Raw genomic sequence first — 17,815 nt, forward strand, 5'->3', positions numbered from 1 at the left:
TCCTCAGTCATATTCAGATCATGATTCAAATGTATATTGATTGGCTGAAATGCACCAACCTTTGTGAGTAAAGCATAATGTTAAAAATATGGTTGTTTCATTTTATGATAGAAATAAAACAGAATACGATAAAATATCATGGAATACTATAGAATATACATCTTCCAGAATGTCATCATGACATGTTTAATAAACTGAAAAAAATGTTTAATAAAATGTGAGTTTTTGGTAGTAGCTCTTTTGGATATAATGTAAACCTTTTCTCAGCCCCTGCGTGCTGCCAGACAGTGCAAACTCAATGGATTATATTTTGCAGTCGGTTCGTTTCTTCAACCTTGAACCTACGTACAGAAGAAAACTATCCGGTAGGAACGCCTCCTTCCATGAATGTCAGCTCAATTGCCCAATGAGAGCACAGAGCAAGACAGCAGTTCCTGTTTCGGTGGGTATGTTAGCCTAAGCAGCGAGAGGGATCCTGTCGAAACAAGGTACCAAACATGTACATATTGTTATGTAGATAAAATGTAACTATCAAGATGTTGTCCACGGAGGTCATGCAAAAGTGTTTCAATGAAGTATAACGTCAGAACTCATGTAGGCCTACATTGAAGTTGGCGTTTGCTAGAGAGAGTGGATGCGTTACTTTCTGTGCTCTCTAGTCACTTTTCCAAAACTATGATTGAGGATGTGTTGTTTTGGTATTCAGTTATTTTCTATGTTTATTTCCTAGCTACTACAATATATCAAACTTGACCCTGGTGTATTAATAACAGAAAAGAGAGTTTGCTTCAGTATTTTAGAATCGACTATTCTTTGCATGCAAACTATCCAGAATAATTATCTTTTTAAATGTTATTTTTCCTTTGACCGCAGGAAGTTGGTTGCACCTTAATTGGGGCAGACAGGCTCATGGTAAGGGCTGGAGCAGGGGGTGGAATGGTATCAAATGCATTAAACACATGGTTTCCATGTGTTTGATGCCATTCCATTTACTCCATTCCAGCCATTATTATGAGGCATCCTTGCAGCAGCCTCCACTGCCTTTGATAATTTATTGAGTTTTAAAGCATTAAATAGTCTATCACTGGGTCTCAACCGCAAAATCTAAGTTAGATTGTATTGCTGGAGTGATTCAATTAAATGCTTTGGCAATGTGTGGTGGTGATCAATGTCAAAGTTCAAGAGTTTGTCCGATACGAGATTAAAGAGGCACCCCAGACTTTAAATCACCCAACATTATACAGTAGCCTACTGGGGATTAGCTGACCAGAGAGGGTCTTGAAAACTGGCTTTATTCCTGCCATTGTTTCTTTAGTCATAATTTCATTATGAATCATGCATTGGCTGGCCTGATTTTGTATTGTGGAAACAAAAATGTGAATTGTTCATTGATTAATCAATTGTTGATTATTGATCTATGTGTATTCTGAAGTATTGGTTTGTGTTTCTAGGCATTGCGTGTGAGGGTCCCTTCTTCTGATGCTACCTGGACCTCCACAGAGACCGGGCCTGCTGTGGAATTCCCATCCCTCAGAAAGAACGACAGCTGGGACAGAGAACAGACAGCAACGTCCACATACAGGAGAAATAATAGCTTGGAAGTTCATAGAGGTGGACTGGAAGAGAAGGGACAGTCCTGAATGTGTAGTACAGTAGAAGCACCATCTATGTCAGAGATTAACAGGGTGATAGCTGCTTTTCTGCAATGTCCATCCACCTGGGCAAGATTGAATCAGTGTTATCAACTCAGTACCACGTCTCAATTGTTGCTCAGTAAACATGAGCGTGGTATCTCTACCCAAAGGAAAGTCGGCCAGTAACCCCATACACTGGAAACGGCATCATGCAATGTGATTGGTTTTGTTACAAACGCTAAAGAATTTCAGAGCCAGCATTCACTAAAACGGTGGTTTGCATCATTTGGAGAGAGCAAATCTAAAGTATTTGTATTTATTTTTTACCTTGGAAATTAACAGTTTACAACCTTTAGATTTTTGCTCCAAGAGATTGGACTGATTACCTCTGGAATCATGGGGGCCACTGGTTATGGATACTATCGTATGGTTATCTTCTTCTCCATGTTTACTGGCTACTCCCTGTACTACTTCAACAGGAAGACCTTCTCTTTTGTCATGCCCTCTGTGATGGAGGAGATTAAACTGGACAAGGATGACTTGGGTAAGAGCAGTCTTATGCTATATACGGTTGAAGTCGGAAGTTTACAGCCACCTCAGTTTTTCACAATTCCTGACATTTAATCCTAGTAAAAATTCCCTGTCAGTTAGGATCACCACTTTATTTTAAGAATGTGAAATGTCAGAATAATACTAGTGATTTATTTAAGCTTTTATTTCTTTCATCACATTCCCAGTGGGTCAGAAGTTTACATACACTCAATTAGTGTTTTGTAGCATTGCCTTTAGATTGTTTAACTTGGGTCAAATGTTTCGGGTAGCCTTCCACAAGCTTCCCACAATAAGTTGGGTGAATTTTGGCCCATTCCACCTGACAGAGCTGGTGTAACTGAATTAGGCTGGTAGGCCTCCTGGCTCGCACACACTTTTTCAGTTCTGCCCATTTATTTTCTATAGGATTGAGGTCAGGGCTTTGTGATGGCCACACCAATACCTTGACTTTGTTGTCCTTAAGCCATTTTGCCACAACTTTGGAAGTATGCTTGTGGTCATTGTTCATTTGGAAGACCCATTTGCGACCAAGCTTTAACTTCCTGACTGATGTCTTGAGATGTTGCTTCAATATAGCCACATCATTTTCTTCCTCATGATGCCAACTATTTTGTGAAGTGCACCTGTCCCTCCTGCAGCAATGACCCCCACAACATGATGCTGCCACCCCCGTGCTTCACGGTTGGGATGGGTGTTCTTCGGCTTGCAAGCCTCCCCCTTTTTCCTCCAAACATATCAATGGTCATTTATGGCCAAACGGTTCTATTTTTATTTCATCAGACCAGAGGACATTTCTCCAAAAAGTGCAATCTTTGTCCCCATGTGTAGTTGCAAACCGTAGTCTGGCTTTCTTATGGTGGTTTTGGAGCAGTGGTTTCTTCCTTGCTGAGCGGCCTTTCAGGTTATGTCAGTATAGGACTCATTTTTACTGTTTCCTCCAGCATCTTCACAAGGTCCTTTGCTGTTGTTCTGGGATTGATTTGCACTTTTCGCAGGTACGTTCATCTCTAGGATTCAGAATGCGTCTCCTTCCTGAGCGGTATGACGGCTGCGTGGTCCCATGGTGTTTATACTTGCGTACTATTGTTTGTACAGATGAACGTGGTACCTTCAGGCGTTTGGAAATTGCTCCCAAGGATGAACCAGACTTGTGGTCTTAAATTTTTTTTCTGAGGTCTTGGCTGATTTATTTTGTTTTTCCCATGATGTCAAGCAAAGAGGTACTGAGTTTGAAGGTAGGCCTTGAAATACATCCACAGGTACACCTCCAATTGACTCAAATTATGTCAATTAGCCTATCAGAAGCTTCTAAAGCCATGACATCATTTTCTGGAATGTTCCAATCTGTTTAAAGGCACAATCAACTTAGTGTATGTAAACTTCTGACCCACTGGAATTGTGATACAGTGAATTATAAGTGAAATAATCTGTCAACAATTGTTGGAAAAATGACTTGTGTCATGCACAAAGTAGATGTCCTAACTTGCCAAAACTATAGTTTGTTAACAAGTAATTTGTGGAGTGGTTGAAAAACAAGTTTTAATGACACCAACCTAAGTATGTAAACTTCGGACTTCAACTGTAGTTCATCTTTATTGTGACATGCATCCTATGAAATGCTGTGTCAATTCATTCAATATTATGTGAGAGAATGTGCAGCAGTCACTGTAAGCAACTTTTATTAAGCACACTCTGTATAGAGATGACATTGTATTTATCTTTAGTCAATTCACTGACCCACATAAGAAAATCACATAAGAAAATCAGTTTGGGTCTTCTATCTAAGGTTTAGAACCATGTTAAGATCTATATCCCTTGTGATTGATGTCCTGTTAAGAATGTGTTTTCCTCTCCTGTCCTCTTAGGCCTGATCACCAGTAGTCAGACCATGGCCTATGCCATCAGTAAGTTCATCAGTGGTGTATTGTCCGACCAGATCAGCGCTCGCTGGCTCTTCTCCATTGGCCTCTTGGTGGTGGGGGGCATCAACGTGATCTTCTCATGGTCTTCCACTGTGACTGTGTTTTCTGCTCTGTGGTTTGTCAACGGTCTGGGCCAGGGCTTAGGCTGGCCACCATGTGGGAAGGTGCTGCGCAAGGTAAGACTGTTGCTCCTATAGGGAGAGGCTCCTGTAACAGACTGAGGTGAATTCACAATCAATACATAATGAAAACCATTCAGGAAATCCCTGAAGTAAGGAAACTCTCACACCTGAAGGCTTGCGCCATCAGCCATCTGTGTTTTAACACTTGGCTTTACAATATGCACACTATTATTTTGGGAAGATATTTACACCACACCCAAAAAACAGATCCCTTCGAAAAGAATAGTGACGAGAATGTGCTTCACCCTTTGCCTTTAGAGTGTACCTGTCACTCACCTCCCCCAAGTGTGGTCAGGAATTCGAACCCTTGCCATGACATAGCAGTGACCTTTTGGGCTAGAGATGGTGATTTCTGGCATGAAGTCACAACAGCTTATGCCAACTGTAATCTTGGAACACTGAGTGCTCATGGTGCCATGTCCATGAGTTAGGGGCCACAAGGAAATTACTATTTTATGGAGATTGAGCAATACTGTTCTCAATCAGCATATACTACAGCCTTCCTATTACATTTCACACTTGTTTTCTGTCATATGTATTTGAATGAACTACAGTGTAGATTATACTGTTGTCTATTTGTACAATATCTGAAGTAGATTTGAGTGCTATATGAATTCAACATGTGAGAGAAATAAAAAGAATATACCGCTTATATAAATGTAATGTATTGGTGTTTTCCCCCATTCCTTACCCTCAACCATTCATGTCAATCCTTTATTTCCTGATACAATTAATATCACAATGAGTTAAGACAACAGGGGGCCTCCCGGGTGGCGCAGTGGTTAAGGGCGCTGTGCCATCAGAGACTCTGGGTTCGCTCCCAGGCTCTGTCGTAACTGGCCGCGACCGGGAGGTCGTATGTCCTTTGGGTGGTGGACCATTTTTGATACTCAGGAAACTGATGAATGTGAAAAACCCAGCAGTGTTGCAGTTCTTGACACACTCAAACTGGTGCACCTGGCACCTACTACCAAACCCTGTTCAAAGGCACTTACATATTTGATTTATATACAGTACCAGTCAAAAGTTTGGACACATACTCATTCAAGGGTTTTTCTTTATTTTTACATTGTAGAATAATAGTGAATACATCAAAACTATGAAATAACACATGGAATCATGTAGTAACCTAAAAAGTGTTATTTTATAGTTGAGATTCTTCATAGTAGCCATCCATTACTTTGATGACAGGTTGCACACTTTTGGCATTCTCTCAACCAGCTTCATGATGTAGTCACCTGGAATGCATTTAAATGAACAGGTGTGCCTTGTTAAAAGTACATTTTTCTAATTTCTTTCCTTATTATTGCATTTGAGCCAATCAGTTGTGTTGTGACGAGGTAGGGGTGGTATACAGAAGATAGACATATTTGGTAAAAGACTGGCTCTCATGAAAGGAAGACCCAGAGTCACCTCTGCTGCAGAGGATAAGTTCATTAGAGTTACCAGCCTCAGAAATTGCAGCCCAAATAAATATTTCAGAGTTCAAGTAACAGACGCATCTCAACATCAACTGTTCAGATGAGACTGCTGCAAAGAAACCACTACTAAAGGACACTAATAAGAAGAGACCTGCTTATGCCAAGAAACATGGACAATGGTCATTAGACTGGTGAAAATCTGTCCTGTGGTCTGATGAGTCCAAATTTTTGATTTTTGGTTCCAACCGGCGTGTCTTGGTGAGACGCAGAGTAGGTGAATGGATGATCTCTGCATGTGTGGTTCCCACCGTGAAGCATGGAGGAGGAGATGTGATGCTGTGGGGGTGCTTTGCTGGTGAACTTGTCTGGGATTTATTTAGAATTAAAGGCACACTTTACCAGCATGGGTACCACAGCATTCTGGAATGCTTTTCCAACAGTCTTGAAGGAGTTCCCACATATGCTGTACACTTGTTGGCTGCTTTTCCTTCACACTGCTGTCCAACTCATCCCAAACCATCTCAATTGGGTTTAGGTCGGGTGATTGTGGAGTCCAGGTCATCTGATGCAGCACCATCACTCTCCTTCTTGGTCAAATAGCTCTTACACATTGTCCTGTTGAAAAACAACTGATAGTCCCACTAGGCGCAAACCAGATGGGATGGCATATCGCTGCAGAATGCTGTGGTAGCCATGCTGATTAAGTGTGCTTTGAATTTTAAATAAATCACAGACAGTGCCACCAGCAAAGCACCCCTCCACCATAACATCTCCTCCATGCTTTACGGTAGGAAATACACATGCAGAGATCATCCGTTCACCCACACCGCGTCTCACAAAGACACGGCGGTTAGAACCAAAAATCTAAAATTTGGACTCATCAGACCAAAGGACAGATTTCCACCTGTCTAATGTCCATTGCTCATGTTTCTTGGCCCAATAAAGTCTCTTCTTATTATTGGTGTCCTTTAGTTGTGGTTTCTTTGTAGCAATTTGACCATTCACGCAGTCTCGTCTGAACAGTTGATGTAGAGATGTCTGTTACTTGAGCTCTGTAAAGCATTTATTTGGGCTTCAATTTCTGAGGCTCATAACTCTAATGAACTTATCCTCTGCAGAGGTAACTCTGGGTCTTCCTTTCCTGTGGCGGTCCTCATGAGAGCCAGTTTCATCTTAGCGCTTGATGGTTTTTGCGACTGCACTTGAAGAAACATTAAAAGTTCTTGAAATGTTCCGCATTGACTGACTTTCATGTCTTAAAGTAATGATGGACTGCCATTTCTCTTTGCTTATTTGAGCTCTTCTTGCCATAATATGGACTTGGTCTTTCACCAAATAGGGCTATCTTCTGTATACCACCCCTACCTTGTCATAACACAACTGATTGGCTCAAAAGCATTAAGAAGGAAAGAAATTCCACAAATTAACTTTTAACAAGGCACACCTGTTAATTGAAATGCATTCGAAGTGACTACCTCATGAAGCTGGTTGAGAGAATGCCAAGAGTGTGCAAAGCTGTCGTCAACGCAAAGGGTGGCTATTTGAAGAATCTCAAATATAAAATATATTTTTATTTGTTTAACTTTTTGGGTTCCTACATGATTACATATGTGTTATTTCATAGTTTTGATGACTTCAATATTATTGTAAAAAGAGAGAAACCCTTGAATGAGTGGGTGCTCTAAAACTTTTGACTGGTAGTGTGTGTAAAAAATAATGGTGTGTGTATAAATAGAAATGTTTACAGTAGTAGTTATATAGAATGAGCCATGACCAGAATACAGTATATACATATAAAGTGGGTAAAACAGTATGTAAACATTATTAATAAGGTGACCAGTGATCAATGACTATGTACATAGGGCAGGAGTGTCAAAGGTGCATGGTAGAGTACAAGGTGGTAGCCTGCTAGTAACATTGGCTAAGGTTCAAGGCAGGGTACTGGGCGGAGCCCGGCTAGTGGTGACTGTTTAACATTCTGATGCCCTGGAGATTGAAGCTGTTTATCATTCTCTCGGCCCCAGCTCTGAGGCACCTTTACTGTCCTCGCCTCCTAAATGGTAAATGGTGAACAGGCCGTGGCTCGGTTGGCTGAGGTCCTTGATGATCTTCTTGGCCTTCCTGTGACACCAGGTGCTGTAGAAGTCCTGGACTTGTCAGTGTACCCCCAGTGATGAGTTGGAACACCTTCTGGAGAGTCCTTCGGTTGCGGACGACGCAATTGCCGTACCAGGCAGTGATACAGCCCAACAGGATACTCTCAATGGTGTTTCTGTAAAAGTTAATAAGAGTCTTAGGGGTCAAGCCACATTTCTTCAGCCTCCTTCACAACACTGTTTGTGTGAAGGGACCATGTCAGGTTGTCAGTGATGTGCAAGCCGAGGAACTTGATGCTTTTGAATTGACCCTCTCCACTGCAGCCCCATCGATGTGGATAGGGGCGTGTTCTCTCTGCTGTCGCCTGTAATCCACACTCGGCTCCTTCGTTTTGTTGATATTGAGGGAGAGGTTATTTTTCTGGCACCGCTCCACCAGGGCTCTCCCCTCCTCCCTGTAGGCTGCCTCGTCATTGTTGGTAATCAAGCCTACCACTGTTGTCGTCAGCAAACTTGATGATTGAGTTGGAGACCGTTGGTGAACAGGGAGTACAGCAGAGGACTGCGCACGCACCCCTGTAGGGTCCGGTATTGAGGATCAGCATGGCGGAGTTGTTGCCTACTTGGGGTAGGCCCACTTCAGGAAGTCCAGGACCCAGTTGCACAGGGAGGGTCTCAGACCCACGGCTCTAAGCTTAGCTTGGAGGCCACTATGGTGTTGGAAGCTGAGCTGTAGTAGATCAAATCGAAGTTTATTTGTCACATGCGCCGAATACAACAAGTGTAGACCTTATAGCGAAACTCTTACTTACAAGCCCTTCACAGGAACAGCATTCTCATTTATCTTGTCCAAGTGGGATAGGGCAGTGTGCAGTTCAATGGCGATTGCGTCGTCCATTGATCTGTTGAGGCGGTATGCGAATTGTAGTGGGTCTAGGGTGTCGGGTAAGGTGGTGATATGATCTTTAACTTAGCCTCTCAAAGCACTTCATGATGACAGAAGTGAGTGCTACGTGGGCAACCAATATTTAGTTGTTACCTTTGCTTTCTTGGGTACAGGAACATCCTGAAGCGAGTGGGTACAACAGACTGGGATATGGAGATATTGAATATGTTCGTAAACATCCAGTTGGTCTGCACATGCACTGAGGACGTGGATTGGGATGCCTTCTGGGCCGGAAGCCTTGCAAGGGTTAACCCGCTTAAATGACTTACTAACGTCGGCCACAGAGAACGAGAGCACACAGCTCGTGGTGGGGCATTTAAAGGGCTAGTTCCACCCCTTTTAGGTGGTGGTGATCTGAATAATTACATTGAATGAGGTGTGTGGTGACCAATAGGTGGCAGGCTCCCCTCCAGTGTAGAAGGGACGTGGGGGGAATTTGTAAAAATGGAATAAGAACAATGCAGATAGCACCTCAGCCGGACTGTTTGAACAGTGCAGGGGGTAGTGGTGGACTGCTGGTTCTGTGCTTAGCACTCTGGATCAATATGGTATTAAAGCAACCTGCAGGCAGGATTAAGTGGTCAGCCGGCAAATTGATTGTTATGTTACTGTTAATTGCTGCGGTCACCATTTCAGTGGCGTTATGGCTTGAGCTACATTACATCACTTTAGACAACTCGGCACAGCTTCAGAGGTTGTTAACTGATGACACTGGTTACAGTATTGACAGATAAAACCATAAAATAAGTATCCACAGTGGTCTAAATTTAGTATCAAAGTGAAAATGTTTTGACTTGCCTTTCCACATGTCTAGATGTCAGATCTATTTTACTGTTCTCAGTGTTCTCATTCTATAGTTTACATATTCATGCCATCAACATATCTGTTCTCTGTTCTTAGTGGTTTGAGCCGTCTCAGTTTGGGACATGGTGGGCAGTGCTGTCCTGCAGCATGAACCTGGCCGGTGGATTGGGTCCTCTCCTGGCTATGGTATTGCTTCAGTACTACGACTGGAGGACTATCCTGTCCATGTCAGGCATCATCTGTGCATCCTTTTCTGTCATCTGCCTGGTGTTCATAAAGAACGAACCCAAAGACGTGGGCCTGCCCAGCATTGAGGCCTCAGCCAAGAAAGGAGGTGAGGAGAAAAAAAGCTGTTACCGCAGGACAGAGGGACTGTTTTGCATTTGTTGATTTTGTGTGTTTTAAGATCCATGTGTACATTTTGATTGGCTATATCCATATGTATTGCTCTGGTTACTCTGTCCAACAGACTTGGAGCATAATCATTAAAAACATGTTTTCTTTTTGTTTTATCCTGCAGTAGCCAACTGTGACAGTACTCTGAGTGAGTTCCTGCTGTCTCCATACCTGTGGGTGCTGTCCCTAGGCTACCTGGTAGTGTTCGGGGTGAAGACGGCATGCACTGACTGGGGCCAGCTCTATCTCATTCAGGATAAGGGCCAGACTGTCCTCATAGGTAATGCACACACACAATTTACAAGTGTATATCTAGGTATTTGCCTAACATCATGTACCGTACCAGTCAAAAGTTTGGACACACGTACTCATTCAAGGGTTTTTCTTTATTTTTACAATTTTCTACATTGTAGAATAATAGTGAAGACATCAAAACTATGAAATAATATATATGGAATCATGTTGTAACCAAAAAAGTGTTAAACATATCAAATATTTTTGAGACTCTTCAAAGTAGCCACCCTTTGCCTTGGTGACAGCTTTGCACACTCTTGGCATTTCCTCAACCAGCTTCACCTGGAATGCTTTTCCAACAGTCTTGAAGTAGTTCCCAAATATGCTGAGCACTTGTTGGATGCTTTTCCTTCACTCTGCTGTCCAACTCATTTGTGTTGAGGTCGGGTGATTGTGGAGGCCAGGTCATCTGATGCAGCACTCCATCACTATCTTTGGTCAAATAGCCCTTACACAGACTGGAGGTGTGTTAGGTCATTGTCCTGTTGAAAAACAAATGACAATCCCACTAAGCACAAACTAGATGGGATGGCGTATCGCTGCAGTGTGCCTTGAATTCAAAATAAATCACTGACCGCTTCACCAGCGAAGCACCCACACACCATTACACCTCCTCCTCTATGCTACTCTGCGTCTCACAAAGACACGGTGGTCTCAAATTTGGACTCATCAGACCAAAGAACAGATTTCCACCAGTATAATGTCCATTGCTTGTGTTTATTTGCCCAAGCAAGTCTCTTCTTATTATTGGTGTCCTTTAGTAGTGTTTTCTTTGAAGCAATTCAACAATGAAGGCCTGATTCACACAGTCTCCTCTGAACTGTTGATGTCCTTGTGAAGCATTTATTTTGGCTGCAATTTCTGAGGCTTGTAACTCTAATGAAGTTATCCTCTGTAGCAGACTGAACTTCATGTCTTAAAGTAGTGATGGACTATTGTTTCTCTTTGTTTATTTGAGCTGTTCTTGCCATAATATGGACTTGGTATTTTACCAAATAGGGCTATCTTCTGTATACCACTCCTACATTGTCACAACACAACTGATTGGCTCAGACACATTAAAAAGGAAAGACATTTCACATATTAACAAGGCACACCTGTTAATTGAAATTCATTCCAGGTGACTACCTCATGAATCTGGTTGAGATAATGCCAAGAGTGTGCAAAGCTGTCATCAAGGCAAAGGGTGACTACTTTGAAGAATCTCAGATTTGTTTAACAGTTTTTTGGGGTACTACATGATTCCATATGTGTTATTTCATAGTTTTGATGTCTTCACTATTATTCTACAATGTAGAAAATAGTAAAAATAAAGAAAAACCCTTGAATGAGTAGGCGTGTCCAAACTTTTGATTGGTACTGTATGTCATCCAAAGGCAGTTCCTACATGAGTGCCTTGGAGGTTGGAGGTCTGGTGGGCAGCCTCGCAGCTGGCTTCCTGTCTGACAGGGCTGTTGCAAGGGTGAGTGACAACACCAATCACACATCAAAATAAGTGTTTACATCACTCTGCATTGTTTTTATTGTCTTATTGTCTCACAGCAAGGTTTGGGTACCCATGGTAACCCTCGCCATGTCCTCCTCCTCTCCATGATGGCTGGCATGTTTTTGTCCCTATACCTGTTCCGTGTCACTATCACAGCTGAGGCCCTAAAGGTACATTCAATTCAACAATCCCATTAAAATCCCAGTCATTTCATGGTGGTGTTTTTGCAAGTTTTCAGTTGTTACATTATTATTTAAACGAGGAGTATGTAAAACTATAATCTGTGCCATTTATATTTTCTCGTCACATCACTGTTCCCACAGGAAGCTCCCGTCTGGGTAGTGGCCCTTCATCCTCTCTCTGTCCTTATTGGCCTGTCAGAGAAAGAGGTAGCCATTATAACAAATTTACTCAAATGTGTTTGTAGCTTACACTATCTGTTGAAAAATGTATATTGGTTGCAAGAACAGGAATATTTATACTGAACAAAAATATAAACAAAAAATGTAAAGTGTTGGTCCCATTTTTCATGAGCTGAAATAAAAGATCCCAGAAGTGTTCCATATGCACAAAACTCTTATTTTTCTAAAATGCACAAATGTGTTTACATCCCTGTTACTGAGCATTTATCCTTTGCCAAGATAATTCATCCACCTGACAGGTGTGGCATATCAAGAAGCTAATAGTTTGATAATTACACAGGTGAACCTTGTGTTGGGGGCAATAAAAGGCCACTCTAAAATGTGCAGTTTTGTCACACAACACAATGCCACAGTTTTGAGGGAGTGTGCAATTGGCATGCTGACAGTTCCACCAGAACTGTTGCCAGATAATGTAATGTTAATTTCTCTACCATAAGCCACCTACAACGTTGTTTTAGAGAATTTGGCAGTACATCCAACCGGCATCACAACTTCAGACCACGTGTAACCACGCCAGCCCAGGACCTCCACATCCAGCTTCTTTACCTGCGGGATCGTCTTAGACCAGCAACACGGACAGCTGATGAAACTGAGGAGTATTTCTGTCTGTGATAAAGCCCTTTTGTGGGAATAAACTGATTGGCTAGCCCTGGCTCCCCAGTGGGTGGACCTGGCTCCCATGGCTACACCCCAGCCCAGTCATGTGAAATCCATAGATGAGCGCCTAATGAATTGATTTCAATTGACTGACTTCCTTATATGAACTGTAACTCAGTAAAATCTTTGAAATTGTTGCATGTTGCGTTTTTATATTTTTATTCAGTATATATTTATCTGAGTTGTAAACCAATTTGAAATTATGTATATGAAAAAACATTCATTACGTTTTATATTCTGTTTCATATTCTCTCATCTAGATCTGGATACTTTCCCTGGGTGCTATGTTCGGATTCTCCTCTTATGGACCCATCGCATTGTTTGGTGTGATAGCCAATGAAAGTGCTCCAGCAAACTATTGTGGGTCCTCCCATGCCATCGTAGCTCTCATGGCCAATGGTAAGTCTCCTATATTGGTTCCTTTTTATCTGTATTCTCAAAAAGACAACGCATGGTTCTGGAATTCTGCAATTCTCTGAGACATTCATATCCGTAAGCTAGCTGTGTTTTTATTGGTTGCAGTTGGGGCTTTCTTTGCGGGACTCCCCTTCAGCACCATCGCTAAGTACTACAGCTGGGACATGGCCTTCTGGGTAGCTGAAGTGACCATTGCCGTGACGACAGTCATCTTCTTTCTGTTCCGTAACATTCGCACCAAAATGGGCCACATCCCCCAGAAAATGGATTGATTGATCTCTGCATCTCCTGAGCTATGCACAGGTTCCTGCTGTGTGACTGGGTGAATATTCTACAGCAAGGGTTGTTGGACTGGCTGCACATTACATAGCCCCTAAAGTACTAGCCTCCTATCCCTGGAAACACAACACTGTGTCAAAGTGATCTCACCTCGAGACGTTTTAGATGTTAGCAACCATGTTTTCTAAAAGGATACTTTGATACACTTTAGTTTGCCATTTAATGCACCGTCAGAATCAAACTCCTCACAAGCCGTACAGTTCTAAGCACCTATGGAATCTACACCTACGGCATCCACTCACAGTAATGACTTCAAAAAGTATAGTATATCATGTAGGCCTAAGTCCTAAATTTCAAATAATCTGTTCTCTTACCACTTATTTAGTCGGTATAATAACTAATATTATTTGAAGCATGTTGTTGATACACAGTGAATCTGCTGTCCATTGCATTGATTGCCTTCAGTGGATGCCAAATGTCTTGAAGTTCCCGAATGCTTCATTGATGAGCCAGCATTAAAAAGATATATGTATAGAAATTTGCACAAAATAGTAATGTTTGACGATCACAGTAGTATTTCCCTTTCACTAATTCTTCATTTATAAAATAATGTTCAGTCAGGAAAATAGATACTTTACGACAAACACAACATCTATTTTTGATGACATACTGGCTTTACTAAATGGACTTTTAAAGTTTAGAGATCTTAGCTAGTTGTCTATGAAAATATTTAAATGCATCAACCTAAAAGGGTTAGTTCAGGATCCCCAGAGTCAGATGAACATTTTAATGTATCTACGTGCAGTTTGAAGGAAATTGCTAACTTAAGGTGATGTAGCTGTGTGAAAAAATGTGTAATCTATGGGGGTGAAATATATTTAGGCTATAATTTTTTTCTCTATTGTTGTTTCAAATACTGTTATTATTACACAGAAATTGATTTCCCCTACACATTTTTCAACATACAGTGGGGCAAAAAAGTATTTAGTCAGCCACCAATTGTGCAAGTTCTCCCACTTAAAAAGATGAGAGGTCTGTAATTTTCATCATAGGAACACTTCAACTTTGACAGACAAAATCCAGAAAAAAAATCCAGAAAATCACATTGTAGGATTTTTTTATGAATTTATTTGCAAATTATGGTGGAAAATAAGTATTTGGTCACCTACAAACAAGCAAGATTTCTGGCTCTCACAGACCTGTAACTTCTTCTTTAAGAGGCTCCTCTGTCCTCCACTCGTTACCTGTATTAATGGCACCTGTTTGAACTTGTTATCAGTATAAAATACACCTGTCCACAACCTGAAATAGTCACACTCCAAACTCCACTATGGACAAGACAAAAGAGCTGTCAAAGGACAACAGAAACAAAATTGTAGACCTGCACCAGGCTGGGAAGACTGAATCTGCAATAGGTAAGCAGCTTGGTTTGAAGAAATCAACTGTGGGAGCAATTATTAGGAAATGGAAGACATACAAGACCACTGATAATCTCCCTCGATCTGGGGCTCCACGCAATTTTGACCCCCGTGGGGTCAAAATTATCACAACAACGGTGAGCAAAAATCCCAGAACCACATGGGGGAACCTAGTGAATGACCTGCAGAGAGCTGGGACCAAAGTAACAAAGCCTACCATCAGTAACACACTACGCCGCCAGGGACTCAAATCCTGCAGTGCCAGACGTGTCCCCCTGCTTAAGCCAGTACATGTCCAGGCCCGTCTGAAGTTTGCTAAAGAGCATTTGGATGATCCAGAAGAAGATTGGGAGAATGTCATATGGTCAGATGAAAACAAAATATAACTTTTTGGTAAAAACTCAACTCGTTGTGTTTGGAGGACCAAAGAATGCTGAGTTGCATTCAAAGAACACCATACCTACTGTGAAGCATGGGGGTGGAAACATCATGCTTTGGGGCTGTTTTTCTGCAAAGGGACCAGGACGACTTATCCGTGTAAAGGAAAGAATGAATGGGGCCATGTGTTGTGAGATTTTGAGTGAAAACCTCCTTCCATCAGCAAGGGCATTGAAGATGAAACGTGGCTGGGTCTTTCAGCATGACAATGATCCCAAACACACCGCCCAGGGTAAAGAAGGAGTGGCTTCGTAAGAAGCATTTCAAGGTCCTGGAGTGGCCTAGCCAGTCTCCAGATCTCGACCCCATAGAACATCTTTGGAGGGAGTTGAAAGTCCGTGTTGCCCAGCAACAGCCCCAAAACATCACTGCTCTAGAAGGAGATCTGCATGGAGGAATGGGCCAAAATACCAGCAACAGTGTGTGAAAACCTTGTGAAGACTTACAGAAAACGTTTGACCTCTGTCATTGCCAACAAAGGGTATATAACAAAGTAATGAGAAACTTTTGTTATTGACCAAATACTTGCACAATTGGTGGCTGACTAAATACTTTTTTGCCCCACTGTATAGTAATTTCAGAATCACCCAAGTTCTGTAGCCTATGCTGTTGCGGATGCAACACTTTCTAGCTGTGGGCATGGTTGTTCATGCAGTGGTTACAATGTAGATATCACTTAGCCACTTCGGGAGGGAAGAGGCTAGGTATCACATACAACATTCTCATTAAAGGTCTGTGGTCACAGATCCTGGGTTTACACAGGTATACCAATTCTGATCTTTTCCCCAATTATTGGTAGAAGAGCTGATCTGATTTGTGAAAAAATATCAGAATTAGATTTCTGAGCCTGGTCACATACTGTATGAGCTGTGGCCAACTCTTCTATGTTTGCATTTACACAGGCAGCTCAATTCTAATGTTTATTTCTTCACTAATTGGTCTCTGAAATAGATCAGATATTGTTTTATAGCTGATTTGATTGGTCAAAAGACCAATTAGTTGGGGGGGAAAAATATCCGAAATGGGCTGCCTGTGTAAATGCAGCCAAAGAGGCTAATCAGACTGGAACACCAGGCTCGCATCATCCTGATATTCTCACAAAAGTGTGAAATGTTGCATTTATACACAGGTAGCCTAATTCTAATCTTTTGCCCAATTATTGGCAAAATAGCTGATCTGATTGGTCAAAATACCAATTAGTGAAATAAAAAATCAGAATTGGGCTGTCTGTGTCAACACATCCGCTGGTTACATTCCCCTGCTCAGATGTTGCATGCATCAAGCAATGGTTTCGTTCCACGTCATCGACTGTCATTGACTGACAGATTGCTATAACATATGATGTGGTTAGCTGATACTTAAAATACCTATTCAGGCTCTGTAAGATCTGGCATGCATCAGCAACGCCTGGGCTGAGCATTGCGCCCAATGGTTGCGTTTACACAGGCAGCCTTATTCTGATCTTTTGCCAATAATTGGTATTTCGGCCAATCATCTCAGATCTTTATCCATTAATTATAGTAATACTGTGAAATTATGATAATGCAATTTTTTTTGTGTAAGAGCTGTTTGAAAAGACAGCCTGAAATTTCAGCCTGTTTTGGTGGAATGGAGTTTTGGCCTTCCTGGTGTTATCACCAGGCGGTAAATTAGTTAATAGACCAATAAGAAAGAGTTACAGACATCTTGGCTAATAATCGCTAAATTGACAGTTTTCCCTCCCAAGACAGTCTTAGCTAAATTCTTACTTGAGAAATTGCTCATTGCTAAGAAGTTATTTTTGTTTGTTTTAAAATGGTAAAAAAATGGCTGCATTGGACCTTTTCACAAGCAGTTTTTAACTGAAAAATATTTATCTCACTATTCTGTGCCACTCAGGCATATTTGTCTAACTGGAATTATTGAAATGTTAAGGAAAACTAATAAAGAGCTATGAATGTATTGTCACCCTGTTCTTATTTCACCCTAAAGCCTGTTATGGACAGACCATTAATCATAAAACGTACTGGTTTTCTAATCCAATGTGCCTTGTAGGTTACATTTACCACAGAAATAGAAGTAACCAAATTGGGCACATTTTGCACATATTTGTTGGTTCTGCACTATGGGACTAAATGAAAAAAAATATGTACTGGGCAAAAATATAAATGCAACAATTTCATTTGTTTTTCCTGAGTTACAATTCATACAAGGAAATCAGTCAATTTAAATAAATTCATTTTGGCCCTAATAGAAGGCAAGAAGGCATGCATTCTGGAGTCGCATCTTCACTGTTGACGTTGAGACTAGTGTTTTGTGGGTACTATTTAATGAGGCTGCCAGTTGAGGACTTGTGAGGCGTCTGTTGCACCTGTGTAATGATGCTATTTAATCAGCTTCTTGATATGCCACACCTGTCAGGTGGATAGATTATATTGGCAAAGGAGAAATGCTCAAGAACATTTGTGCACC

The 17,815-nt window shown here is 41.5% G+C and overlaps 1 protein-coding gene across 1 annotated transcript; it reads left to right on the forward strand.

Moving 5' to 3' along the window:
- The first annotated feature begins 414 nt into the window (after nt 1–414).
- LOC139423066 (glucose-6-phosphate exchanger SLC37A4-like) lies at nt 415–17,303 on the forward strand. The gene is made up of 10 exons (XM_071174688.1): nt 415–488; nt 1,452–2,178; nt 4,052–4,284; nt 9,654–9,891; nt 10,078–10,233; nt 11,624–11,709; nt 11,790–11,903; nt 12,057–12,122; nt 13,073–13,211; nt 13,335–17,303. The coding sequence occupies exons 2-10, from the start codon at nt 2,031–2,033 to the stop codon at nt 13,499–13,501; spliced, it is 1,347 nt and encodes a 448-aa protein (XP_071030789.1). The 5' UTR covers nt 415–488; nt 1,452–2,030; the 3' UTR covers nt 13,502–17,303.
- The last annotated feature ends 512 nt before the right edge of the window (nt 17,304–17,815 follow it).

Source organism: Oncorhynchus clarkii, chromosome 12 (genome assembly GCF_045791955.1).
Source record: "Oncorhynchus clarkii lewisi isolate Uvic-CL-2024 chromosome 12, UVic_Ocla_1.0, whole genome shotgun sequence".
Taxonomy (NCBI): Eukaryota; Metazoa; Chordata; class Actinopteri; order Salmoniformes; family Salmonidae; genus Oncorhynchus; species Oncorhynchus clarkii.